At 39.9% G+C, this 27,764-nt stretch overlaps 2 protein-coding genes across 3 annotated transcripts; one reads left to right on the top strand and one right to left on the bottom strand.

Moving 5' to 3' along the window:
- Positions 1–1,011: 1,011 nt before the first annotated feature.
- pdcd2l (programmed cell death 2-like) lies at positions 1,012–5,747 on the bottom strand. 2 transcript variants are annotated; one of them, XM_041794805.1, is made up of 2 exons: positions 5,175–5,747; positions 1,012–3,692 (listed from the first exon to the last, which is right to left on the bottom strand). In XM_041794805.1, exons 1-2 carry the CDS (start codon positions 5,647–5,649, stop codon positions 3,079–3,081), a joined length of 1,089 nt encoding a protein of 362 aa, XP_041650739.1. In that variant the 5' UTR covers positions 5,650–5,747; the 3' UTR covers positions 1,012–3,078. The 2 variants fall into 2 exon arrangements, with proteins under 2 accessions (XP_041650739.1, XP_041650740.1); XM_041794806.1 differs by having other exon boundaries at positions 5,223–5,747.
- A 1,234-nt stretch (positions 5,748–6,981) lies between these two features.
- On the top strand, positions 6,982–22,377 carry LOC121515438 (E3 ubiquitin-protein ligase AMFR-like). The gene is made up of 13 exons (XM_041796207.1): positions 6,982–7,674; positions 8,101–8,193; positions 10,767–10,931; positions 11,109–11,261; positions 12,877–12,917; positions 13,001–13,133; positions 13,438–13,571; positions 14,724–14,834; positions 15,265–15,461; positions 16,150–16,253; positions 16,337–16,471; positions 17,246–17,499; positions 20,462–22,377. Exons 1-13 carry the CDS (start codon positions 7,423–7,425, stop codon positions 20,613–20,615), a joined length of 1,926 nt encoding a protein of 641 aa, XP_041652141.1. The 5' UTR covers positions 6,982–7,422; the 3' UTR covers positions 20,616–22,377.
- Positions 22,378–27,764: the final 5,387 nt, after the last annotated feature.

Raw genomic sequence — 27,764 nt, 5'->3', positions numbered from 1 at the left:
CCGCCTCTCGCCCAATGACAGCTGGGATAGCCCGCGAGCCCCAACGAGATAAGTGGTATAGAAAATAGATGGATGTCCTGTTGACTACTTGATTGAAATGACACTCAGTTCAAGCTGAGAAGTCATGAGGAAGTTAGGACGTGTAGTTTGTGAATTAGCTTGTTCCAAAAGCTGGCTCTTATTGTGATCAGTAGGGCTGCAACTAATGATTATTTTTTATGTCGACTAATCTATCAATAAATTTCCCGATTAGTCAATTGATCGCGATTGTTTGGCATGCTATTTTGGATCCCCATTTTATGTAAATAGTAGCAGTTTAAATAGTAGCAGTTCACCTGCCTTGCAGGTTACAAATAACTAAAGGATGGCTTTCTTTAAAGTGAGTGGTATGTCCATAAAAGTTAATAAAGCAAATAGCCCATCCAAAGTCCAAAAGTACAAATAAAGCTTGATGTAAACAAATCAAACTTCCAGCCCAAGTGACTGAACAATAGATTAGAATTTCTTTAAATTGCAGTGAAGGACCAACATGTCAGCATGTTCTGGTGTGAGGCTGGCTCTCTTCTTTGAGTAGCGAACTGCAAGTACAGATGAGTTTTTACTGGCCGGTATTTGATTTTACCAATATCCAAAACAATAATACGATTAGTTGACACTTGAATTTCTGTGTCGACTAATTTTTATAGTCGACATATTCGATTATGGCGACTAATCGTTGCAGCCCTAGTGATCAGTGGGAGACAGCTCTTAATTGAGAGCTGTTTCCCTTTCTTCCATTTTTGTTGTTTAAAGAGGTTTTAAAAAGCAAAAACCAGTACAAAACTAGAAAAGCATGCGGGGAGTGCAGACCTCCACCATTAGCCCTATCTCCCAGTAGAACAGAATCCTTTCAGAAATTCCTGGATCCAGATGGTGATCCAGATATCAGTTCTTCCTTTTTGCCATTTCTGACATTTCCTGAAAGTTTCATCAAAATCCGTCCATAACTTTCTGAGTTATGTTGCTAACAAACTAACAAACCCTGCCGATCACATAACCTCCTTGGCGAAGGTAATGAGAGCTACAGCCTAAAGACTGACTCGTATTACTGTGTTTAATTCCGATGGGGCTTTTTCCATCAAGGCCAGCTAAGAGTACACGATTTTAGACGGCACCACGTCAGACTATGCAAATTTTGTCGTATTTTCTCCATGACGGTGTGTGAGACACAATAACAAACAATTATGGATTAGATTATGGATAACAATTATGGGTGTAAAAGAGGAGGACAATATTGACTCTCTCCTTCAGATAGAACTTGAGGTATGCATGTGAAAATGTAAATACAATAAAATAAATAGTACACATTAGTTCTTTGGAGGGAGAAAAAGTTAACCTGACAGGCCAGATGGATGTGTTCCACACATCCATCTGGTAAACCTTCCATTGACAGTGTTTGGGAAAGGGCAGAGCCTTTGAAAAAAACTTGGAGGGTGATTGGATGAGCATTCTGTCTGTCACATCTTTACGGGCCAATCAGAGCAACAAAACACATGACGTAGCCGCTACAGAGGAGTAAACACCATAGAGAACATAACGTGAACCATGGCGACTGTAGACATGTCAGTACATGACTTTTGTTGTTTTTGAAAAGAAAACAACTCACTGCTTCTTTTAACGAAGAAATGTCGTCAAGTTCTGATAAAACTGGCACTTTAGCAGCATCCGCGCTAATATCTTCCACCATAACTACACCGGCTGCTTCTCGCTGCTTGCTTGCATCATGACTCCGCCGCGCCTGAAAGTACTGCCCCTCGTCGCTGATTGGTCCTGTCACTTTCTAACCAGGCCCAAACGGTTCAGATGGGAGCTTTGCAAGATGGATTCACCAGTTAGAAACACAGAAATGGGCGAATTTGTCTGCTTTGCAACATTATTAAAAAGTAGGGATTCTGGTAAATGATGATGCAGAGATGTAAGAACATTTCTGACATGCTAGTCTTTTAGAGTCGGGGTCATTAAACGTCTTGGATGCATTGTTAATTATGACACACCCCAGGACCATTTGTTATTCCTTACACTCAAAATTGGACCCAACAGTTTGACCATGAGCTGCAACGTTGCAGTCGGGCATAATTCTGGCTGTATTAGTGTAGTTTGAGACAGCTTTTACAGTGAGCGACCCCGCTCTAATTGGTTTGACTCGGTATGGCACAGGATTTGCTTTTCCACCACAACCAAGCTACCTGTTTGAGGGAGCGTCTAGAGCTGAAGAAGCAGCGTCCCACCAGAAAAGTTCTGTTTGGTTTAGCTGACCAATCACATCGTGCCAGTCTGTTCTGTTGTCCTGAGGTATTTCAAAGTTTGGTGCAGTGGTTGCTACTTGAATGCGTCTGCAAGACATCCGCCAAATGATGATAGACCACTGTGACAACACCACGGCGGGCTGGGGCCCTGCTCCAAAGCAGGAGCATTCTAGGTGCTGTGAAACTGGTGGAGGAAAAGCAAATCAGCACGGCCAAAAGTCATGATTGGAAAATTCCCACAAATGTTCTCTGAGAAGACCTGGAATCCCAATCACTCCGAGTGAGGCTGGATGGACTTACATAAAGCCATGTTTTATTTATTTACTGGTGGAAAAATGCAGATCACGTTAGCTGACAGTGCATTTTTTAATGCCAACATCCAATCCAGACATCTCAGACCACCTCAATATGCAGTCTGAGCTATCAGATATCAGCCCATTTTCTGTGCACACTAAAGTGCATCCACACAGAGCAGTAAGGAGAACCACTTGACATCTGAATACCCTAAACAAACAAATCTCTGTTCATGCAGTCTATAAATAGGTTTTATTTCCTTTCCACTGCTGTTAAAAGTCTCTGAATTTCTGTTTTTGTACTTTATAAAAGGTTTCCCACATTTCTTGCTTCAAATATTAATCATTCTTGATGGAAGAGGAACTGGATTGCGAGTGAAGTCAATTCTAATACTTAAGGTAAGCCTTCAGACAGTTTCTTTGGTTTGTAAAAAGTGAGTCATCGTAACCATTTCAAATCAAACAGGTAAGTTCTGATACAGATCCTCTAACGTGTTAGTTTATTTAAAGAGCTGCTGGTCAGGGTCTGACTGAACCAAGCAGAACTCGTCCACAGCTGTTTTCGACCCGGCCGTCCAGCAGCTCTTCGTGCAGGTATAAACCAGCACCGTCCCAAACTCCAGCTCTGCCTCCGCACCTCCATCCTTCCTCTGCAGGAGACTGACCAGAGCCGGCATCAGCTGCATCTCAAACGTCCTCGACCCTCCACAGGAGCCGCACGCTGAAACCATCTGAGCCGTGTTGGGTGGCGGCTCAGAGATGAAGAGCGGTTTCCCTCCTCGACAGTACCGCAGGATCTGCTCAGGGCACACCGAGATCTTCTTCATGAACCTGGAGAAGACGGTGTCTCCGTGGCGAGCCCTCGTCTTCTCGTACTTCTCCCCCCCTCCTTCTCCTCCTCCGCCGTCGCCGTCCAGCTCTCCCACTGCGACTCCCTCTCTCTTCTCATACTCCCTCAGCAGCTGCTGGGCGTGATGAAGGTCATCTTCCTCTCCGTACAGATCTGACTCCTCCACCACGCTGATGAAGAACGGGCGGAAGATGGGAGCATCCTCCAGATGTTCACTCAGACTGAGATCCTGAAGCTGGGTGCTGACGTCAGTGTCACAGGGTGCTGGGAGGACAAAATTAAAACAAAATTCAAAATAAAATTTAAAAAAGTTCATCTGACTGAAAAGGATCAAATTTATTTTAGGTTTTGGGTTTAATTCCTGAAGGAAAACTAGTTATAGTTATTGGCCTGCCTGACAACCTGCCTGAGAATTTTCCTTCAGATTCTGATAGATCAACTCCTCTCCTAACCACCTGTCTTCTGACATAGATGTTGAAATTTTAAAGCAATGGTTCTTAGTATGGCATAATTACAACATAAACCATGTTTAATATTAAGAGCAGGGGTCATCAAGTACATCTGCACAAGGGCCAGATTTATTCTTGACAGAGTCTCTGGGAGCCAGACTTCAAAATAAAGAAAAATTAAATCAATATTTTGTTCTGGTTAACATATTATCTTATTAGTATTTGTATTTTCTTTCAAAACGCAGGACATTTTTAGGCATTACCAGTGAGATCTATCCCAATATATCATGCCATAGACCACGAGGAGACAGGCATGCCCACAGAATTGGCTGGGCTCCTGAAAATCCCAGTGTTGGCCCTCAACAATTATGATTCAGCACCAATGTGAACTCATGTTTAACACTTTTCACTACTTCACTGCTTCTTTCTGCCATTTCTGCAACATTTTGTGCCACGTTTAACCCATGTTTGCCATTTTATCACTCTTAAAACGCACTTTCCTGCAGTTTCACTACTTTGCCATTGGCTATTTTTGTCACCTTTTTGCCAATTTTAACCAATTTTTGGCACTTTTTGCTATTTTATCACTCTTTAACCCACTTTACTGCCTTTTCACTACTTTGCCATTGGCTACTTTTGCACCATTTTGCCACTTCAAACCCATTTTTGATACTTTTTGACCATGTTTGCCTCTTTAACCCAAGTTTTTGCCATTCTTGAACTCCTTTAAACCACTTTCCTTGCCTCTCTTATCCCTTCTTTTTTCTATTTTTGCACCTTTTTGTCTATTTTTGCCACTTTTTATTACTTTTGTCACAATTTTTGCCACTTTTCACCCATTTTTGATATACTTTTTACCCTATTTCCTTTAATACTAATGGTTTACCACATTTTAACCTCCTCTCACCACCTATCCTGCAAGTTTTTGTCCCTTTGTGCCACTCTCTAACCCCTTTTCACCAATTCATCTGGCCATTTTTGCCAGTTTTAACACATTTTTTAATATTTAACTTACTAATAATTGCTGACAAGTGAATGTAAAAACAGATCAAATGTGAAGTCATTCTAAAACGATTTGAATATGAATTGCTTTAGGGGTGGATTTAACAGCTGCAGACATTTAAAGCCAAAAGATACTCTTAAAACCACAACATCTTCTTTTCCTGCTTTTCTGAATTTAATGATCTTCCGGGGTCCAGACAGGAAGTTTTGGGGGGCCTGATTTGGCCCCCGGGCCGCCAGTTGATGATCAGTGGTTTAGAGGGTATAAGGAGGATATTCTGTTGAACATATTTACCCTCAGCCTCAGGAGCTGCCTCCTCCTCCTCCTCCTCCTTCTTCTCACCTCCTCCTCCCCAGCCCTCCTCTCCCTCCATCCCCCAGTCATCCGCGGAGTCACACCAGTCTGTGGCCGCCAGAGGAGCCTCCTGAACGGGGACAGACCTGCTGGGTGTCCTCGCTGTCTCCTCCTCTAAACACTGAGAGCGGACCACCCTCCAGCTCTCCGACCTGCCGCTACACTCCTCACCTGGGCACGCGAACAGGTGGAGGTTTCTGTGGTAGGGGGAGGCCTCGAGGGGGCAGTACACCTGGACCACGAGAGCTAACGGAGCTCCGCAGCGAGAACAGCGGGGAGAGAGAGGACAGAAGCCCGGGAACACGTCCGGATGGCCCCCCACTTTATTAGTCAGGTATGAGGTCTGGTACCGGTTAGAGTCCAGGTCTCCATCACAGACACCGAGCAGGGTTACCTCCTGGACCCGTGAAGCCATCTCTCACATGTTGACAACATCGAGCGGAAATGATGGCAGGAGCATGGGTCCGTCACAAAAACATTACCGCCAGCTGGAGGAAACTAGAACAAGCAGTCACTTAAGGTCAAGGAATCAAATTGATGCTCATTGATGTAGATTTCCTTTGATTGTTTTTTTTAGTAATTTTCCTAGTACCCTCTTCTTTATTATAACAAGTTTTATTTTTCAAAAATTTTTTATGATAACATACAAACTTTTGTACTTAGAGAAGTCAAAGCAAGACACTGTCGAACCTTACCGGAAATGCCTTTTTACTTTGAGCGCCAATTTACACATAGAGGAATGTGTCTTTAATTCTGGCTGGGAGGGGATTTTATTTTATTTCATGTTTTCTACATTTATAAAAGGGAGGAAAGGTTGATAATATACGCATATTGTCACTTTGTGTATGGTGGCCCTGAAGGCCAACAGGATTAATATTTCGAAAGTGCAAAAGTCATTTCACAAAAAAAAAAAAAAAAAAATCACAAAACACAAAAATATTTCTTTCATATTTGTGTATTGTGAAAAAAATTTATCTTAAATTTATCTTCGTGTATGTAAACTTCTGACTCTCAAGAAAATAATAAAAAATTGTCTAAAAAATGATCTCTCTCATTATTCTGGCATTTAGCAAATAGAAATAATTTTGGTAATCCTAATTAACTAAAAAACAGGAAAAGTTTCATCTGATTCAATGTCAGACGGTGAGGAAAAAAAAAGTTTATGTGCCTTTTTATATAGTGTATGTAAACTTCTGGTTTCAACTGTATGTGAATTTTTTTGTGTGAAATATTTTTGTGTTTAGTGATTTTTTTTGTGTGTGTTTTCTGAAATATCTTTGTGTATTGAGAAATGTATTTTTGTTATGTGAATTTTATTTTATACTTTTTAAGCATTATTCCTGTTGGCCTTCGGGGCCACCGTACTTTGTGCATGTATATTTCGAAATATTAATAATCATACAAAAACACAAGATAAAAATCAGATTTTATATTAATATTATAAATACTATCATTTTCATTATTATTGTTATTATAATTATAATTATTATTAATTATCATTATTATTATTATTATTAGTAGTAGTAATAGTAGGAGTAGGCTAGTGGAATTACTGGAAGTAGAAGTAGTATTTAAATCAATTCCTTTTTCCTTCGTTATTTATGTTTACCTAAATTTCCCTCTTTAATTTTTTAAGTGATTTATCTTTTATAAACAAGCTCATTAATACAAATAAAAAAATAAATAAACGAACAACGAAACAAATCACCCGGAATCCTTTTCGGTTGTACTTCCGGTACGTGACGCTCTGGATGTGTCAAACACGGACAAGCTAGCAGGACGTTTTCTTTACAGTGGGGCTTTAGATAGATTAATATAATTTGAATAACAGGACGTTGGTAAGATTAAAAAAATAGTGCCCCCCTTCTTTTCCAGCCACAGCAGCTCGTCTTTTCCGGGATTAATCGGAGGAACGGTGATTTTTTTAAAAGACGTTATTTTTGGGAGTAACGGTTGCTCTGAGTGTTTACAGCTGAGTAGGAACCACTGATCAGGATGGTGAGGAGGGAAACTGGTCCACATACTATAGATTTATGTGACTAAACTTTAAAGGGGGATAATAATAGCCCCTGCCGAGGCTGACAGAATGAAAATATGCCCCGTAATCAGAGTAAACAGACCGTTTTTGTTGTTACGTAACAGTGTAAACCCCAGTGTTCAGTATTAGCAGGACTACTCCTCTACCGTCATGCCTTTCGTGTTCCTGGAGCGGTTTCCCTGGCCCAGTCTACAGACGTACACGGCTCTCAGTGCTGCCTTGCTGGTCGGGACCATCTTGACTGTTTGCTCCTCCGACTCCCGGCCTCAGTCCAGCCCGGAGGAGAGCCTCGATGAGCCGGCCCAGAGCTCCAGGATCTCCCGGTACATCAGAGACGGAGGGTACGGAGATGCGGCTGCCGAGGTCCTGATGTACCTGCTGACTGACAGTGTCTTTGTTTGGGTAAGGGTACTGTTGATAGAGCAGCTGTCAGCTCTCATGTGCTCCTGTAAGTTTGTGTATCAGCTCCTAAAGCAGACTTCCCATGTATATCAGTGCTGATTCAACCTTTTAAATGGTCACGTAACCCTATGGCAGACATGGCTCCAAATTTGACCAATCCTCGCATAATGAGAGGCTAGCATCATGCTTGATACTGAGTACTTCATCTGCAGTGTGGTATTACTGGTACTGGTATCTGTGCATCCCCAGATAACACCATCAGCCAGCCTGATTTGAGTTGTGACAGCCCAGTTCACACAGCTGCAGCTCTTCTCAGCCGTCCTCTGATCATTTCTGATGGTCCTGACACATTTTCCTAAGTAAACACAGCACTGTGAGATCATTGTAGCAGCTGACGTATTCCTGTCTCTCTCTCTTCCTGTGCAGGTGATGGTGAACACGGCCTGCTGCATCCTCCTGCTAATCGCCAAACTAATCCAGAGTGTTGTTTTCGGGCCGCTTCGTGTCAGTGAGAAACAGGTTGGTGTTTGATTTCTCATGCTGATGTCACATACAGCTCTGTGTTTCACTTTGCAAACATGATTGTAGTTTTTTTTTTTTTTTTTAAGAAAAAAAAAAACTTTTCAGTGCAGAACTTTTAGGCATGTGTGGACCAAAAAGTGAGTTTGATGTAAGGGGTTTAATGGCATTACTGTTGTTGAAAAAAATAAAGTCCACACCTTTACAGCAGAGTAAGCATGGTCTAGGGCAGTGCTTCCCAACCTTTCTTTTCCTTTAAGACCCCCCTATGTGCATCTAAGAAAATGTGGGTCTCCCCAGGACTGACACAAAAAACCTGTGATACTTTGTGCCCAAATTTAACATAAATTATGTATATTTTTTTGTTGTAAATCCAAAGTAGCTGTAAACATAAATCCTTTTACCCCCAAAACATTGTATGAATTATTTATAACTGTTATATCATGATTGATATGTGCAAATGTAATGTTGACAACCTCAGGGTAAGTTAAAGGTGGCAAAAATGGTCAAAAACATGGCACTGGGAGAAAACACTGGGAGAAAAGTGGCAAAAACTGGTGGGATTGACCAAATAATGAGTTAAAAGTTGCAAAAACGTTGCAAAAAAATTGAGTGAAAAGTGACCTTAAACTGGCAAAAATCTGAAAAAAGGTGGGAAAAATGGGCAAAAGTGGCATTTAATTGCAAAAGGCAGCTCAAGTGGGCGAGAAGTGGCAAAACGGGGCAAAAAATGGAAAAAGCAGGATAAAAGTGTCTAAAACGGGAGAAATGGGACAAAAAGAAGTGGCAAAAATCGGCGAAAAGTGGCAAAAATTAAGTTACAGATAGCAAAATGGTCCTACAGTGGCAAAAACATGTTATGAAATGAGTGAAAAGTGACTTATATTTGCAAAAATCTGAAAAAAGGTGGGGAAATGGGCAAAAATCTGAAAAAAAGGTGAGAAAACAGGCAAAAAGTGGCATTTAATTACAAAAGGCAGCTTAAGTCGGCAAGAAGTGACAAAAATGGGCAAAAAAATCGCACAAAAGCAGGATGAAAGTGTCTAAAGGGGGGAAAAGTGACTAAAAGAAGTGGCAAAAATGGGTGAAAAGTGGCAAAAAATGAGTTACAGGTGACAAAAATGGTCCAAAAGTGGAAAAAACGTGTCAGGAAATGAGTGGAAAGTGACTCAAATGTGCAAAAATCAGAACAAAGGGTGGTGAAAATCTGCAAAAAGCATCAAAGAGTGGCAAAATGGGAAATTAGTGGCATCTAATTGCAAGAAGCAGCTTAAATGGACGAAAACTGTCAAAAAAGGTGAAAAAAGTCACAAAAAATTGCAAAAAGCTGGATAAAAGTCTTAAAAATGGGCTAAAAGCATTAAAAATTGAATTAAAGTAGTAGTAAGTAGCAAAGTAGCAAGAAATTGCAAATTAGGGCAATGGAAATATACAGACAAAAATAGAGGTTGACAAAGAAGTTTGACAATTAAAGCCTACTGTGTAAGTGTGGGAAACAAATGATTAAAGCTACTTGCTTGATGATTTCTGAGGAAAGATTTTACTTTTTAAGGTTTTCTGGGGAATAATATTTCAGATTAAGACATAAAAGAGCCACGTGTTGCGTATCACTGGTCCAGGGTCCTGTCTGGGCCTGAAAACTAACGGCAGTCTCGGTTAGGGCTGAATGATTTGCAAAAGTAATCTAACTGCATTTTTTTTTCCAATATTGTGATTGCCATTTAACATGCGATTATTATTAGGTTCCAGACAATGAATACTGAAAACAATGAAATTATTTTGAAGCACTTAATCCATAGTAGCACAAATATGAAGGTGCAATGAGCTTTAAGCTATGAAGGAGGCAGCTGGGGTGGAGGAGGCGAAGCTTTGCCAGCAGCAGCGTGGTGGATCAACATTAATGCCAGCAGAGATTAGTGAGAACTACGTCATATTCAAATACACTGCTGTGTTCAGAGAAAGAGCCGTGATTGGCTGTGGGAGCTGGAAGGGAATAATTGGGATCAGTTGGCCATCAGCTGATTGTGGCTGGGTGTATGATTTCTGTGAGCTAATGCTAAACTTCATCAATATTAGAATGAATGAACTAGGGCAGAACGATTAAAAAAATTATTGCAGTTATTTTTGCTCATGTTGCTAATTTGTTATCAGTTGCTTTATTGAAGGAGATCATTATTTTTCTCTTATTTGACTAAGAAAAATGTAAAAAAAAAAAAAACACAAAAAGGAGAATTTTTGTGAACCATTCTCTGCATAAAAACGCTGCTGAAAAAAAATGAATGTATTAAACTGATATTTTGACACGTTCTAAGTTAAAGAAATATTGCAACTTCTGCGATTTGTAAATTGCCGCAGGCCGTATTGCGATGTAATCTAATTTGTGATTAATTGTCTCGAGGGGTGAAAAGGCACCAACAAAATGCTGCCAAACTTGACTTCGGCTGCACAGTGCCCTGCACGCCTAAAACTTGTGCACGTGACTGTACGTCAGCTCACTCAGATGGAAATTTTTGTTCAAGAATCAGAGGTAGAAAATCTTCCTCATTCTGTCTTTTTTGTCTTTTCCTCTGCAGCATTTAAAGGACAAGTTCTGGAACTTCATCTTCTACAAGTTCATCTTTGTCTTCGGCGTTCTGAACGTCCAGACGGTGGATGAGGTGGTGATGTGGTGGCTCTGGTTCGCCGTCCTCGTCTTCCTCCATCTCCTGGTGCAGCTCTGCAAGGACCGCTTTGAATACGTAACGTTAATAAGAAACAATTATTATGATATGATAGTGCTTATATTTAAGGACTTATTTCAAAACACATCATGGTGTCTGGTTGTAAATTTGAGTAATAGAAATGAAAACATCCTTACTAGAAAGATCATGCAGAGGTCAGCCTTCTTGATTTTGTTCATGCATGTTTCCCTGCAGCTGTCCTTCTCCCCGACCACGCCCCTGTCCAGCCACGCTCGGGTCATTCTGCTGCTGGTGGTGCTGCTGTTGTGCTGCGGTGGTTTGGCGACTCTCTGCAGCCGACTGGCTCGCAGTCAGGGGCGACACACAACAGCCTTCATGGCTGCTGAGGTGGGGATCGGTCTGTTTCAGACATGCTCTTACATTTCGTAGATACCATTATTTTAAACATGCAGAACCCAAAGAGAACAGGAAATGTGTCTGATTGGATCTGAAGCTTTTGAAGTGTTAATGAGTGAGGTTTCATCTACTCCAGTGATACTCAACATGAAGCTCTTTAGTTGTAATTGATGACTCTTTTATGTCTTCATTTGAAACATTATTCATATTTTTGAAACTTCTTTTTGACACGTTTTTGCAATCTTTTGCCCCCTTTTTTGCCACTTCTCACCCATTTAAGCTGCCTTTTGCAATTAAATGCCACTCATTTCCCATTTTGCCACTCTTTGAAGCATTTTGCCCATTTTCCCATCTAGTTGCTGATTTTTGCCCATTTAAGTCTCTTTCAACTCATTTTTTTTAACCACATCTCACCCATTTTTGCCACTGTTCTCCCAGTGTTTGCTGCATTTAGCCCATTTTTGCCACTCTTTTTTGTCACTTTTATCCTGCTTTTTGAAATTTTTTGCCCACTTTGGCCTATTTTTGCCACTTCTCACTCATTAAGTTGCCCTTTACAGTTATATTCCACCAAACTCCAATTTTTCCACCTTTTCACTCATTTTTTGCCATGTTTTTGCTACTTTCTGACCATTTGTGCCACCTGTAACTCGTTTTTTTGCCATTTCTCTCCCGTTTTTACCACTTTCTGCCCTTTTTTTGCCACTTTTCCCTCAGTGTTTGCCCCCTTTTGCCACTTCTCGCCCATTTAAGCTGCCTTTTACAATTTAATGCCTCTTTTTGCCTATTGTTTCTTTTTTTCAAATTTTTGCCCATTTTTCCACTTCTGGTCAAATTTTTGCCACTTGTTGACCATTTTTTGCCAGCTTTGGCTTATTTTTTGGTCATTTGCCACATTCTGGCCTTTTTCCACTTTTCTCCCAGTGTTTGCCGCTTTTAGCCCATTTTTGCCCCTGCTTTTTGCAATTTTTTGTCCGCTTTGGGCCTATTTTTGTCACTTCTCACTCATTAAGTTGCCCTTTGCAGTTAAATTCCACCAAATTCCAGTTGTTTCCACCCTTTTTCCAGATTTTACCCATTTTAGTCACTTTTCACTCATTTTTTGCCACATTCTTGCTACTTTTGGACCATTTTTGCCACCTGAACTCATTTTGTTGCCATTTCTCTCCCATTTTTTTCACTTTCTGCCCTTTTTTGCCATTCTCGCCCTCAGTGTTTGCCCCTTTTTGCCTATTTTTGCCACTTTTCTCCCATTTGACCTGCCTTTTGAAATTAAATGCCACTTTTTGCCCGTTTTCTCACCTTTTTTTCATTTTTTTCCCCATTTTCCTTCCTTTTTTCAGATTTTTGCCACTTGTTGACCATTTGTTGCCAGCTTTAGCTTGTTTTTTGGTCACTTCCCACCCATTTTGTCATATTCTGCCCTTTTTGCCACTTTTCTCCCAGTGTTTGCTGCTTTTAGCCCATTTTGCCACCTTTAACTTACTTTAATTGCCACTTTTCACCTTTTAGATTGTGGGTCTTGCAAATTTTTTAACAATTTGACTCTTTGATTGAGCAGGGTTGAGTAATACTGATCTACTCTGATGTGCTGGTTATGTTTCAGTGTATGCTGGTGACCGTCAGAACCACACACGTCATGTTTCGGTGAGTAAAGATTTACATCATGTCCTGTTTGTAGATTTACCAGAAGCTGTTAATGTGACAGCCTCTGACATCTTTATCTGCAGGTATTCGATCCACCTGTGGGACGTGAACCAGGAGAGCAGCTGGGATAATAAATCCTCCTACGTTTACTACACCGACCTGCTGATGGAGCTGCTGCTGTTAGGCCTCGACCTGCTGCATCACATCCACATGCTGGTCCGTTCAAAATAAAATATTCTAGCCCCACCTGTCTCCTCAGTCAAAGCAGAATTGCGCTCGATTGTTATCTTAAGTTAGTTTTCATTCCCTAATTTAAATTTTTTGATCAGTTTTTGTTGTGTGAGTTTCATCGGTTTGACTGATAAGTGATTGAAAATGACTTAATTTTTTATCCAAACATGCATTGTTGATTTTGAGATTGACATCAGACATGATTCTGGTTGAAAGCCTGTTTCATTGTCTTCTTATTAGTTAATGATGTCGTTATGTCATGCAGTTTCCCTCCTTTATTCTCTCTCAGCTCTTCAGTAACATCTGGCTCTCCATGGCCAGTCTGGTGATCTTCATGCAGCTTCGTTTCCTTGTTCAGGAGGTTCAGAAGAGAATACGACGACACCAAAACTACCTTAGAGTCCTCCGGAACATGGAGACCAGGTCAGTGTCACAGCAGTGACCGATTCAGTTTCCTCACTGGGTCTGTTTTTTTTTTTTTCACCTGTGATTTTCCCACATGAAAAAAGACAATCTCATTTGTGTTAATCATGTTTTCCCACTGATGCTAACACTGTCTTCTGTCCTTATTTTTCTAAACAGGTTCAGTTTTTTGCATTTTTCACACCTCTCACATGCCCCCCTCCCTCCTGTCTCTCTCCTTCACTCTGAAACCTCACTTTAAACATGGGGATTTGCCTGTGTTGTATGTGCAAATCAACCATACAAGAGTAACAGAGACTGAGTTAAGAAGCTCTGTCAGGATAGATGGACCCAGAGTGTTTTTTTTAAGGAGTGAAAGAGGTGCAGAATCATCTTCACTCACATTTTTTCACAGTGAATACAAATGAAATGCATCAAATTTAGTGTGCAAGGTATGAAAGAATGATTTTTGGGCAGATTATGGACCAAAATAACATCAGAAAATAACTAACACTGGTGCAAAGACCAGTAGAACGAGGCCCCTACTTTCTGGTCTGTTTGATTCTAAATTTACTCAATAAATATTGTGCTGTATAAAAGAAAATTTGCACCTAGAGATTATGGCCACAAACTAACTCATAAGTAGAGGCATTTTCTCATAGAGTTCTGTGTAGTTAGTGGGGATGCTGAGCATCCACACTATTGATATTTGCATCGGCATATTTACGGTTTATTATTCTTCTTCCGTGCCGGCTATCTCCTCCTTCATTCTTTGTCGTATCGAAACTGTTTAAAAATTCTGTTTATTCATCATTCGACTGCTATGACTTTTCTCATTTCTAACTTTTATAATTTTTTAAAATATAGCTATTTTCATGCTATTCTCAGCTATTTCTATGCTTTTTCAGCCATTGAATGCATTTTTCAGCTACTTCAGGCCAAAATCAGCTATTTTTGGGCTATTTTCAACTTTTTTAGACTACTTTCAGCTATTTTTATCCTTTTTTGAGCTACTAAAAGACATTTTCAGCTACCTTTGTGTCATTTTATGCTATTTTATTCTATTATTATGCAATTTCAGCTATTTTTGTGCTATTGGCTATTTTCAGCAGTTCTTCCACAATTCTGCTCTCAGCATGATAATCATGAATTGATGTTCAATCTTCTCTCTAGGTTCTCTGTGGCATCTGCAGATGAACTGGCAGCCAATAACGATGACTGTGCGATCTGCTGGGATGTGATGAGTTCAGCCCGGAAGCTGCCCTGCGGTCACCTCTTCCACAGGTCAGGAAAAATCAACGACTGAAGAGCGAGCAAAAGCACCAGAATTCTAGGAAATATGGGGACAAAAATGAGTTGAAAAAGCCAGAACCAGCTTTTTTACTTTGCTGTTTGAAAACATCAATGTTCAAGAGAAATTAAATCTTCCTCTTACGATGAGCTAGATGCTTTTGGAAACTGTAATAATGAGAGGATGGACTGGTGGATGGACTTTCCAGGACTTTTAAGCCTGGTTTAAACTTCTCTGTTGAGGATGTGACACAGAAGAATAAGCCAGGCTTTAAAATGTCAAAATAAATGTTTATTTTGTGAATCACTGAAATACTCAGATGTATTTAGGAATAAGAGACCGACAAAAATAAATGATTCTAATTTAAAGAAATGAGATTTTTGGTCCATGTCTGAGTCTCTGAGGTTCTGTTCGTCTCCTCAGCTCGTGCCTGCGCTCCTGGTTAGAACAGGACACGTCGTGCCCAACGTGTCGGATGTCTCTGAACATCGGAGAGGGTGGTGAAGGTCAGACAGAGAGGGAAAACAGGGAGGCTGGCGCCGCAGACAACATGGCCGCCGGCCCCGGGGTCGACGCTCGGCCACACCTGAACCAGCTCAACCACTTCTTCCACTTCGATGGTGAGACAGGAAACCAGTGCTGGAGAATGTCTGCAGGGGCTATTATAACCTGTGGACCTCTGTTAATCTGTGATTACCCTGTGATGTCAGTGTTGGTGCATTCACACGGGATAAGTGAAGTCTGTGATGTTCTCAAATCTACAGACATTTCTGCAGGAAAACACGAGAGTGCTGCCGAATTATGATAATAAATACAATTTATTTATCCCGGATGTATGCATTAAATATTCTAATATAAGCTGGAGTTCAATTCTGATTCCATTAATGCCTATTTAGGCTGAAAACATCAGATATTTAATTTCCTTTCCTTCTTTGACCTGGAGACTGAGATCGCAATAAAGGCAGCAGGTGTCTTTGCAGTATCTATCAGACATATTTATCAACACCTGCGTCACATGAACCTTTTTTTAAGAGGATTTCTACACCCAAACCTGCGCTGGTTTCCATGGACGTTTGATCAATGAGGGCCGCTGTCTTTTAAAGTGCCTTTCTTAGCGGTTTGTTTACATTAAAATGTGTAAATATGCAGAATATAACAGCTGCCTGATTCTCTTTGCAACCTTCTGCTGTTACTACAAAGATGTTCGAGGAGTCCAAAGTTTAAATGGAGAAATATTTTAAGTATTTTTGGTGTTTTGCTATTTATACGTTTTTTTTTAATGATGGTTTTACCTTGTTGTGTCCTCAGGTTCTCGTATTGCCAGCTGGTTGCCGAGTTTCTCGGTTGAAGTCATGGCCACCACCAACTTTTTGGGTGTTGCACCGCCCAACCCGTCCCAGATCAACCCCATGGTGAGTGGACAGAGGAGAGTGTGACGTCCTGAAGGTAAACCGTCCCTCGTGTAGTTACAGAGACTCTCCCGCTTGTGTTTCAGGCCCAGCAGATCCATGAGATGTTCCCTCAGGTTCCCTTTCAGCTCATCCTGCAGGACCTGGAGATCACCCGCTCCATGGAGGTCACCACAGACAACATCCTGGAGGGACGGATCCAGACTGCCGCTCCACCACTGGTTGGTGGTTACTCATTTATTAAATGTGCATCTGGCAGAAATCTGTTGTACGCTCATTTCCACACATAGATTGACCTGAACATGAGCGTACCTTTTGTTTGTCTCTATTTTTTATCAATATATCTGATTGACCAAAAAAATCTCCAACATTTGGGTCACAACTCTCCTTGAGGAGTTGATGGTGGATCCCATGACTCCACCAGCAGAGGACCACTGATTTAAACGACAATAGTTTTCAGCCGCAGCATTTATCAACAACCTCGTTTGTGCGCTTTGATAGACCGGATGCACACATTTCAAATCAGCGCTGGTGGCGGACCAGAAATGAGGACCACAGAGAAGACTGAACCCGGGACAAAGGCAGAAATAAGGGATGAAATAAAAAGGGAAAAGCTTTTTGGTAACAACTTAAAAAAAATTCGGACAAATGAATAAAAACAGATCAGAAACAGAACAAACAATGATGTCAGCAGTTAGAAAAGGTGACAGAGAAATTCATAGTTCTTTGTGAATTGAAAAATAAAATTTCATTCACATCACCAAGTAGTTTAATGCTTGAATGTCTACTGAAACATTTAATGTTCCTGTGTTCATAAATACAGGACAGAGAAATAAAACCAAACTCATGAGAATATCAGTAAATGTTTTCATTAATGAACATTTGGTTAGATTTATAATCTCTTCGGTGTTATTAATCCATTTGAATCTTTATTCTTTTCTTTTTTATCTTAGTTTTATTCATGTTAAGATCTAAAAAGTTTCCTCTCTCCTCAGGTGTTAGAGCATCCGCTCATACAGGTGACCCCTCCCCCTGAGGATGAGGGCGGGGCCAGCAGTGAGTCAGAACAGGAGGAGGAAGAGGAGGAGGATGAGGAGACAGAGGAGGAGGGAGATGAAGAGGAAGAAGAGGTGGAGGAAGAGCATGAAGAGGAGGAGATGGAGGGGGATGTGGAGTTCTGTACGTCTGCGGAGCGTCGACAGAAGCTGCTGCTGCACAGGAAGGAGGAGCTTCTGCAGCGAGCGCGCAGGTATGGGAAACATCAACGCTTGACCACGAATGTGTTTCACAACTGAAGCTTCTTTTACTCTTACTCGTCATCCATTCTCTCAAGAGGGAATGCTCTTTTCTCGAGTTGTTTTTTAAATGATTCTGTTGAAGTATTGTCTGATTTTCATTCGTTAATTTTCAGTTCATTTTATCTTTTATTACTTTTGTCAGTCTGAAGTTATTTCAGTGATCATTGAGGGTTTTTCTTTCTTTAATGGAAGGCTGCAAACAATTTTAAAAGCTGCATGCAGCATCAGACCGTCTGCTTCACGCTCTGCAGGACTTTTGAAAGTTTTTTCTGATTTCCTGATTGTTTACAGATACCATCGATCGTTTTTGCTTCAGTTTCCTCCGAACACTTAGCGGTAAATGACGGGGACATCTCTTAAAACAACTAAATAAGATATCATCGCATGTGAATGTCCTCAATAAAAGTTGGGGCCATAAAAAGTAAACTTTAAATTATTCTTACTTTTTCATGGATATGACAGAATCCTCTCTGCCCTGACTAATGAGCAGCAGATTTAAACAGAGGTGAATATTCTGCTGTAGAATAAGGACACAGCTCTGTTTGACGTCTCTGCATGGTTACAGTAATGAAGTATCTCTCCTCTCTACACCAAAGGTTTGTTTTAAATCAACCTTTTTTCTCTTTGAGCTGCTTTTAAAGCCTCTCCTGCTGTTTCTAACTTGTTGCATCTCCGTCTCTCGTCGTGAGTTCACAGCAGCAGACGTTCATTATCTCGAACGCTGATGATCCTTTGAGCTGAGACTCCATTAGTGAAACTACAGCTCCGTTTTTAAGCGATTTCACACGCTTAAACCCATTTACTTCAAACCACCTGCTCTTTAAGTCACTGCAGTGTAAATCACAGCAGAACTTTGGAGATTCATCTTCTTCTTCCTGGTGGCTTCAGTTCGCATCATTCTGTCGTTAAAATCACCTCTCAGAGACGTGAACGCCTGCAGGTAGATAATCCATCAGGGTTGGTCTGCTGCTCCGTCAAACTTCCTTCACATTAATGGAGGTTTTTTTGGGGTTTTATTATTGCAGATGGTTTGAATCCATTTTTATACATCTGTCTTACCAGAGTAGATGTTAACTTTTATTTCTTTTTATTTTGTCCAAGTGGTTTTATCACTGACTGCTTTATTATTTATCTTTATTATGTTTCTGTTCATTAACACTTTTTTCATAAGGATTCCTGTATGCTCACATTTTTAATTCCCTTGAATTTCCATCTAACCTATTGTTATAAAAGTTATCTCCCAAAACAGTTGACCCTTTCTTCTTTTGATTTAAACACTGCAAAAGAGAAATAGAGCATATTATCTTAAAGCAGGGGTTCTCAACGTTGGGGTCAGGACCCCATTTGGGGGGTAAACTTAAAATTTACGACCCTTTAAAGCCATTAAGGACAAAAACATCAACTTCCATACCCAGGACTGATTTAAATAAAACACACCCCACCCCCTCCAACATTAGTTTTCTGGAAAATAATATGAACATCCTGTAATCAAACTGGCATTTAAAGGGTTAAAATCCTGAAAATTATTCAATATTTGATTGTTTTGATCAGAACTGAAGTTGATCAAAAGATTTGACCCCAAAAAAGCAGAAAAAAATATTAATGTTTACTAATTTTATTACATTTTTGGAAGTGGATGTTTTTTTCCCTAATGGCTTAAGGGTAGTACATTTTAAATCAGATGCTACACAAAAACTAATAATGCATCAAAGTCAATTTTTGGCTAATCATTGACATATCCAAGCTGGATATAGAAATAATGCCTACCTTCTTCATTTTTATACTTTTTTCTTAATAAATATAAAAATGACAAAAATCCTTCAATGCAATAATTCATATCCAATTTACGATATGAGTCACAATCATCAGATTTAGACTTTTTTTTTTTGTAGAATCATTTTTATTTGGAGATATACAAGCACAGAGTGTCAGTATGCTTACAATACACATTTCCAGTTTTTCTTTTTAAATTGAACAAAAGTAACCCCCCCCCCCCCCCACACACACACACACACACACACCAGAACAAGGACACATAGCTCCATGTATAAGGTTTACCATAAAATTAAAAACAAAACCTTTTCAAGTGAGAATACACTGTACCTAGTTTTGACATATATAAGTACATGTAAGTTTTAAGTGTAAAGTGTGCCAAATAAATAAATAAATATTAAAAGAACAAGTCATAACACAGAAGGCATACATGCAAAGACAGTTTTAGCAAATTTGGTGGGATGTGAGAGAAAACAGGCCAGACCACGGCCCAAATTTAGAAACAGACTAACACAGGAAAATACAAGGGCAAAAAAAAGTACACTAAATATGTAGGAAATAGTACTGAAATTAAAGAAAAGGAAGAATATAATTAAAGATGGGATGCCGAGATGGACTGGAATTTGTGGAGGGCAGACAACCTAAAAGGAGAAGCCAACTAAATACTGTCAGGAAAGACACCCAGTCCCCCCACATATGTTAAAATTGGGTCCCATATTGAGTGAAATTTATTCTTATTCCCTCTCAATGAATATTTTATCTTTTCTAACCGAATAAAATTCATCAAGTCACTTAGCCACGTGGATAGGTTGGGTGGATTTGTTGATTTCCAGTAATAATATTCTTCTGTGTGCAAGCAATGTTGTAAAGGCAATAATGTTTTTGTGTCGTTTCCTCAGAGCAGAATGTTGTTTGTCTTTGATATCAAATAAAGCTGCAAATTTAGACACTTTTAAAGAATTATTCAGCCCTTATTTAGGAATAAAAGAAAGTTAAGGAATACTTGCATATCAAATTGCAAAAAATTCAATTATTTCCCAAAAATGTTCAGCCCGAAAAATCATGTGGATTTATACTCTGAAGTAACTGCCAGCTTTGAAATGCAGGGCATTCCTCTCTGATTTTTCCTCTCCTCTGCAGGGATTATCTGAGCAGGAGCAGCAGGTCCAACACAGGAAACACGGACTCTTCAGACAGAGACGCTTCGACCTCTGACCCTCTGAGCCTGAGGCGGGAAACATTAGCAGCAGCAGCTGAACGCCGTCTGCAGAGACAGCCTGACTCCGCCCTCTGAGCAGAAACAGACAGGTGTTATTCTCTTTACCTGTGAGGGGTGTTTTTACTGACTGGCTTTGTTATCAGATTTACAAACTACTACTGCTAATACTGCTCCTCTTTGTCTTCTGCTGATGACAGTGTTAGAAAACGCATAATCTTTTGTTTTATGATGATTTAAAAACCCAGAAAAGAGAATGAAAATGAACGTTTACTACGCCGAGCTGCTGCAGGGTACTTTACTGATCACTAAAGACAAGAAGCTGTTAGTCCACTCCATGCAGTTAGCCTTCAAAAATGGAAAAATATATTTTTATGCAGTATAGTTATAGATTTAAAGGAGATATTTGTGAGGAGGAACGAGCTCATACTGCCTGAGAGATTGGGCGTGGGCCTGGAGGATGGCCATCAGGAGGCCAGAGAAGTTCATTTTGCCCCCTCAGCATGTGCTTTACCTTCTGTTTGCTCAGATCTGATCTTGGTTTGAAGTTTCAGTGAAGTCTGCTGTGCTCTAACATCAGATCAGTGAGTGCTTATCAACAAGGAGGCGTGTCGTCAGTGAAAACATTTACAGGAAGCCCGCTCTCATTTATCTCAGTCAGCAGTCCTCAGATCTTCCTTCTCACTGCTTCTTACTGTCCTCCAGTCAGTCAGAGCTTTAAGATGGAGGGTCAGAAACTATTTCTGATTTGACTCAGGTCTGATTGTGGTGTCTAACATCTTCGTCCTGCTGGGTTTAAGCTAATGCTTCCTGCAGTTAGGTGTGCTCAAGGATCATTAACGTTACAACAAACACACCACAGCAGTGTCTGAATAAGAGCGGACAGAGACCTAGCTTTTCAGGCGGTCTCAGTCTAGATATTTGGTCTACACCACGGTTCGATCGATGACTTTCACACCGGCACAAACGAACCACATAGACTCTGGACAGACTAGAGTTTTTAACTGAAGCAAACAGGTTAGGTTTAAAAGCACCCGTAGAGTCAGTATGAGAAGACTGCCTGCATCCACACATGCACTCTGCTAGGGCTAACATTTCAGGAGTGTAGTGCATGTGTGATTGTCTCGTTTTTGTAGCTTTATGTAGCATTAGTTTCTCTTCTTAGAGAGCGATTCTAGAGGAGGAGTGGCTTCTCTAAATCCTTAAACCTGCAGGAGGAAGTAGCTGCTGACATGGGTGGTTTTAAGATAAACCTTAACATTTAAGTTTGTGAAAGAACGAGATTACAGTTAAAGTGAGCTACTGGTAAACAGTCCAGTATCAAAATACGAAAATTTATAATCAAACATTTTGATGAAATGCTCCCCATCCTGACGCTCAGTTTGACCTTCATCATTTTCACCGTTTGTCTACATGCCTAAATTCTTTAGTTGCTTCCATGGTGGTGATGAGATATTTGTGACATGCAGTTGAACCACTAAAGTGGTCGGTAAGGGAACCTGGAGGATGAATCTAATGTTAGGAGTCCTCTTAGATAAAATATTAAATGTAATTTCATCTGTTCACTCACAACTCAGTATAGTTCCTTATTTTCTACGTGGTCTGTTGCTGCGCATTTCAGTTTCATCTTTTCTAAATATCCACATTTTTCTTTATCAGTATATCACTCTCATTTTAATAAAGAGTTCCTTAAATATCTGAACACATTTGTCCCTAATGATAAAAAATGTCTGCTCCCTAAAACTGCTGTAAAAATTATATACATCATTTTTTCCCACTTTAAACAAGTCACTCTCTCAAAACTACTTCAGCCTGAAATATACATTTTAAATATTAGTCATATCTTTGGGGCTTTTAACCCTTTAAAGGCCAGTATGTTTACACAGCTCCACTGTTTTTTTTTCCCAGTGATTGGCAGCAACATTGATTTTGATGCATTATTTTTCTGCGGTGTCAGATTAAAAAAAAAACAAAAAAAAAGTCCTCTAAGCTCTAAGTCCTAACAATAAAAAATGTCAGTTTCCCTAAAACTGCTGTAAAAATAATAAACATGTTAATATTTTTCCACTATAAATGAGCCAGCCTTTTAAAAGTATTACAGCCAGACAGACAGCATGGACTGATGTGGTTAATGTAAAACAACACGCTATTGTAAAAGAAAACAAATAATTCAACACTAGCTCTGTCAACATGAGAAACAGAGCACAGAGATCACTGTTACCGCAGGAAACAGGAAGTGGTGCAATACACCCCTGCTGTCAGTGCCACCCAGGCCTCAGTTCTGATTGGCTGGTGGTTGTGACATCGAGCCAGTCAGATAGTGTTGTGGGCGGGGCATTTGGTGAGACTGTAGAGAGTGGAAACAGGACTAGAGGGAAAGACACGCCCTGCAGCGGAGCCAAAGGAGCACACGTTTGAATTAACTGATTCTGGCAGATTATCAGTGAACATAAAACGCTGATACTGTTAATCAGCTAAATTCCAAATATCTGCATCAATAATCAGCCAGGCCGATTGTTGGTCTACCCCTAATAAAATGTATGCATTCATATCCTCCAAGGACTTCAGTAATGATTTGCTTTTTAAAAAGTTGTTGTCCTGCCTCTTTGTTCAGTCAGTTATTTTTAGCTTCAACGAGGTTCAAACTGCCTTTTTTTAATTTAAAGGGTCAACTAATTTTCAGTCTTACATTCAAATGGTTGTGATGGATCCTAAACAAGCTACAGCCTTCATGGTTGAACAGAAAAGCAAATGTTGAAGTGTAAAAAAGCTGCAGTTCCTGCAGCGTCCTCTAGAGCAGGGGTTCTCAACCTTTCCAGCCTGTGACCCCCAAAATAAAGGTGCCAGAGACCGAGGACCCCTACTGTACCTGAAAGTGGCTGAACAGCCAGGAACATTCAAGAATAGTCATGGTCAGACAAGGCCGCCCATGAGTGTGTGGGGGAGGGTGGGGAGGGGGGCTCTCTGGGGCCAGCAAACTCATAGTCCAGGGGTGATCAAGTACATTTGCACAAGGGCCAGATTTAGTCGTGACAGAGACTCAGGGGGCCAATAAACTAAATGAACAAAACTCAACATATTTTTGTACTGGTAGTTGTATTTTCAAATCAAATTGTTATTTAGCACCAATATTATCTCATCTTTGCCACTTTTTAACCCCTTTTCCACTACTTCATCTGGCCATTTCTGCAACATTTTTTGCCACTCTTAACCCAATTTGAGAATTTTTGCCACTTTTGAACCAAGTTTTGCAACTTTTCACCCATTTGCCACTCTTTATCTCCTTTCAGCCACTTTCCTGCCAATTATTACCTCTGTGTGCCACTCTTTAACCGCTTTTCACTACTTTGCAAAGATATTTTTGCAATATTTTGCCCCCTTTGACCCATTTTTTGATACTTTTTGACCCTTTTTGCCTCTCTAACCCAATTCTTGCCATTATTTTACCTCTTTTTTTCCACTTTCCCTTCATGTTTTGTCCCCTTTGTGCCACTCTTTTATCAATTTTTCCTCTTCTAATCCTATTTTTATAACTTTTTTCACCATTTTTGCCACTTTTAACCCATTTTTGATACTTTTGGACTTTTATCATTTTCACGACTTTTCCTGCCAATTTTTGTCCCTTTGTGCCTCTCTCTAACCCCTTTTCCACAATTTATCTGACTATTTTTGCAACATTTCCAGCAGTCTTAACCCATTTTTAAAAAGGGCTTTAAAATATTAACTTATAATGGTTGACAATGGATTTTTTTGTAAAAACAGATCAAATGTTTAATTATTCTCAAACTATTTCTATATTGTTTTTGTTAGATTTAACAGCTGTAGAGGTTTAAAGCCAAAAGACACTCTTAAAACAACAACATCTTCTTTTGCTCCATTTCTGAATTCAACGATCTTCTAGGGGCCGGACAGGAAGCTTTGGGAGGCCCTCAGGCCTCCAGTTGATGATCCATGTCATAGTCCATTGTAAAGTTAAGCTGTGATATTTTATATTTAACCTGAATAATAACCACTCTTATCAAAGAAACAAATTTTGATTCATTTGTATAGTAAGTAGCCCTCTTAAAAATGTAAATCCTTTTGTCAAAAACAGAATTAAGATACATTAATAATAGCTAAAATGAGTTAATAATGGCAAAAAATGGTAGGAAAGGTGGTGTAATTGGATTTTAAAAGTAGCAGAAATGGGTTAGAAGTGCCATAATGAGATAAAAGTGTCAAAAACTGGCATATTAAGTGGTAAAAGGGGTTCAAAAGTGGCTAAAATGGTGTTCAAGTGGCAAAAATAGGTGAAAACTAAGTGAAATTGGATGAAAATTGATGTAAACTTGCAACAAGGGTTAGCTGAGGCAGAAAAAAGTCAGAAACTGGCAAAAATGGGCACATCACATTGTAAAATGTGGTTTTAAAAGGGGTTAATAGTGGCAATAATGTATCAGCAGAGCCACCAATAGGCAGAGAGTTGCAAGATTTGGTTTAGAAGTGGCAAAAACAGGCAGGGAAAAAGTGGTGGAAAGGGTTTAAATTTGACCCCAAAAAAATGGGTTTTAGGTTGCAAAAATGTGTTAAAATAGGTGTAAAGTGGAAACAGTGTAATTCCAAAATGTTCTTAGTTTTTTTAAGGCACCTGGAGACCCCATCTCAGTGTCTTGCGACCCCAATGTTGAGAACCCCTGCACTAGAGGATGTCTGAAGCAGCAGAAGTGCCATCTACAGCCATGTTAACATGGACACACACTGTATGGGGGTTTGTTTGTTCTGGAGCAGCAGAATGTTAACTTGTGTATTATAGAGGTGTGGCTGATGAGGCAGCAGGTTAAAGACATGCCTCAGGTATCTGGTTGGCTTTGATCCAGGATTAAAACCCAGAATCAAAGACTTTGTAAAGATTTAACGGAGGATTTGAAGGGGCGGAGTATCATCACTGTTGAGTTCTACTCTAGCAGAACGATCAGAAACTTCAGTAGCAATATGAAACCATGCTCATTTTCTAAGTCTTGTTTTCAAACATCTTTTCATTCTTTACAGTGGACTGTTAGTTGTAGAATTCCTGCTTTAGTGTTTTTACATTTAAACTGTTTTCTGGTGTTACTTTCAGCTGATATTGTTGGATGATCTCTGCATGAAGAGCCTTCTATCAGTCCACGTTAATGTTTTTGTGTTTTTGCACGCCAGCACCTTCAGAGTTTCAGCTCTTTGGTTTGTTCTTCCTCATCTGGACTCTGCTCCTGTTTACAGATTGTTTAAATGCTTTTACAGTAAAAAAAAGAGAAATGATTACTGTTTTGTAAAGACATTGAAAAATGTTTTTGTAAAAAAATAAAACAAAAAAAAGATAATGTGCAGTCAGTGTACCTGCTGTAGCTCGAATGAATCAATAAATGATCGTAATTTTATTTTTAATCCCTCCCTTTCTGGTGATTTTTTTGATAAAAATGCAAGAAACTGGTGTTCGCAAAAGGTTCAGGATTATTCAAATCTAGCTTCATTAATACTTTATGAATGGATTTATATTTAAAGGTCATTTAAAAACTGGATCTCTTACAGCTGCACTCACTGATAAGCAGCCAGGTGTTGTCAATAAAGTTTTGGAAAAAATTGATTTTGGTTATGTTGTGGCAGGATTATCAATAATAAAATCAAAGCCACAATGTCGATTTTTTTCATGAAATGTCTTTTAAATTTTAGAAATGTCTACTTCTGTCTTAATATATTTTGGTTGAGTTTACCTAAAATATTTCAAGTGTTTTCAAAGCCAGGGACGTTATTCACATTAAACAAAGCGGGCAGGTCTAGACCACAAATATTTAACCCTTTTTAAGACCAGTTTATATTGTTCTCAGAGGTCCTCAAAACATGGCTGTGAAGTTTGTTGCTGTAAAAACATCCAGTATTGGATTTCTGCATGTCTAAAAACCCCTCTGTTTCAGCCCTGCTCAGAACAAGGTGTTTCTGTGTCTGTGGCTTTAAATGTTACTGAGCTATCTGACTCCGCCCCTGACCCCGCCCCCTTCAGAAAATGGATGTGGCTCTCCCAATCCTCGAGTAGAGGGTTGAATTTTCTTCCAAGCAGGGAGGGCCGACCGAACCTGGGGGCGGGGCTAACTCCCCACATGACATCATGAGGGGAAAATCTGAAAACAGCTTGTTTCAGCACACATTTTCTGAAAGGTGGAGAAAGAGAGGGGGGAATGGATTTTTCTGATTCTTGGGGTGGGTGTGGACAGACTCATACTTTTGTTAGAAAAGCCTGAAAAAGTGTATTTTTGCATAATATGTGACCTTTAAGACGGTGTTACTCAACCCTGCTCAGCCAAAGAGACAAATTGTTGAAAATAGCTTTGCAAGAGCCACAATCTAAGTGGTGAAAAGTGGCAAAAATGACTTGAAGTAGCAATAAAAATAAGTTAAAGGTGTCAAAAATGGTCCAAATGTGGTGAAAAAATGTCTAAAATGGGCAAAAAGCAAGAGTGGCAAAATAGGGCAAAAAATTGGGAAACAAGTGGTATTTAATAGCAAAAGGCAATAAATGGTGAAAAGTCTTTGTACCACGGGCCGGATTTGGCCCCCGAGTTTGACACCCCTGTTCTAGGAGAATAAATCCACAAAGACTTTTGTTACATGAGAAAGTAAGTAGTTAATGAGAAAGTAACATGCTTGGCACAAACACACCCACACGCACACACACACCCACCCCTACACACACACCCACACCCACACACACACACACACACACCCACACACACACACACACACCCACACCCACACCCACACACACACACACACACACCCACACACACACACCCACACACCCACCCCCACCCCCACACACACACACACACACACACACACACACACACACTAGTTATGTTAAACAGGAATGTAAGTGTTCAATAAAAAGCTTTCAAAATCAAATTTTTGTCATAATACTTATTTAATAATGTTACATCTCACCCCAGAGTGTGTTACAACTAACCCAGACAATGGGGTGGATTGTAACATTTTACTCCTTGTTTTTGAGACTAAACCATGCATTTTCTGTTTGTGTTGCAGATTCGGTAACACCTATGCCATTTTATAGCAGACACTTGTAACTAGTTTGTGTCACATTTTGAACACACTGACTTAAAAGAGCTCCAAGATACAGACAGAAATGTCAAAACTGTTACAACTATCCCTGGTCTCCCCTATTCAATTAGGTAATAAATCTTTCATAACTCCAATATT

Source organism: Cheilinus undulatus, linkage group 9 (assembly GCF_018320785.1).
Source record: "Cheilinus undulatus linkage group 9, ASM1832078v1, whole genome shotgun sequence".
Taxonomy (NCBI): Eukaryota; Metazoa; Chordata; class Actinopteri; order Labriformes; family Labridae; genus Cheilinus; species Cheilinus undulatus.
Note: the sequence above shows the minus strand (reverse complement) of the source record. Positions and strands in the feature narration are given on the sequence as shown.

Excerpts from the sequence above, each read along its gene's own strand:
- pdcd2l (XM_041794805.1), bottom strand. The coding sequence starts at position 5,649 with ATGGCTTCACGGGTCCAGGAGGTAACCCTGCTCGGTGTCTGTGATGGA. Across the intron at positions 3,693-5,174 it reads GGCAGCTCCTGAGGCTGAGG|CACCCTGTGACACTGACGTC; the intron begins GTAAATATGTTC and ends TTGTCCTCCCAG.
- LOC121515438 (XM_041796207.1), top strand. The coding sequence starts at position 7,423 with ATGCCTTTCGTGTTCCTGGAGCGGTTTCCCTGGCCCAGTCTACAGACG. Across the intron at positions 10,932-11,108 it reads GCAAGGACCGCTTTGAATAC|CTGTCCTTCTCCCCGACCAC; the intron begins GTAACGTTAATA and ends GTTTCCCTGCAG. Across the intron at positions 14,835-15,264 it reads TGCGGTCACCTCTTCCACAG|CTCGTGCCTGCGCTCCTGGT; the intron begins GTCAGGAAAAAT and ends TCGTCTCCTCAG.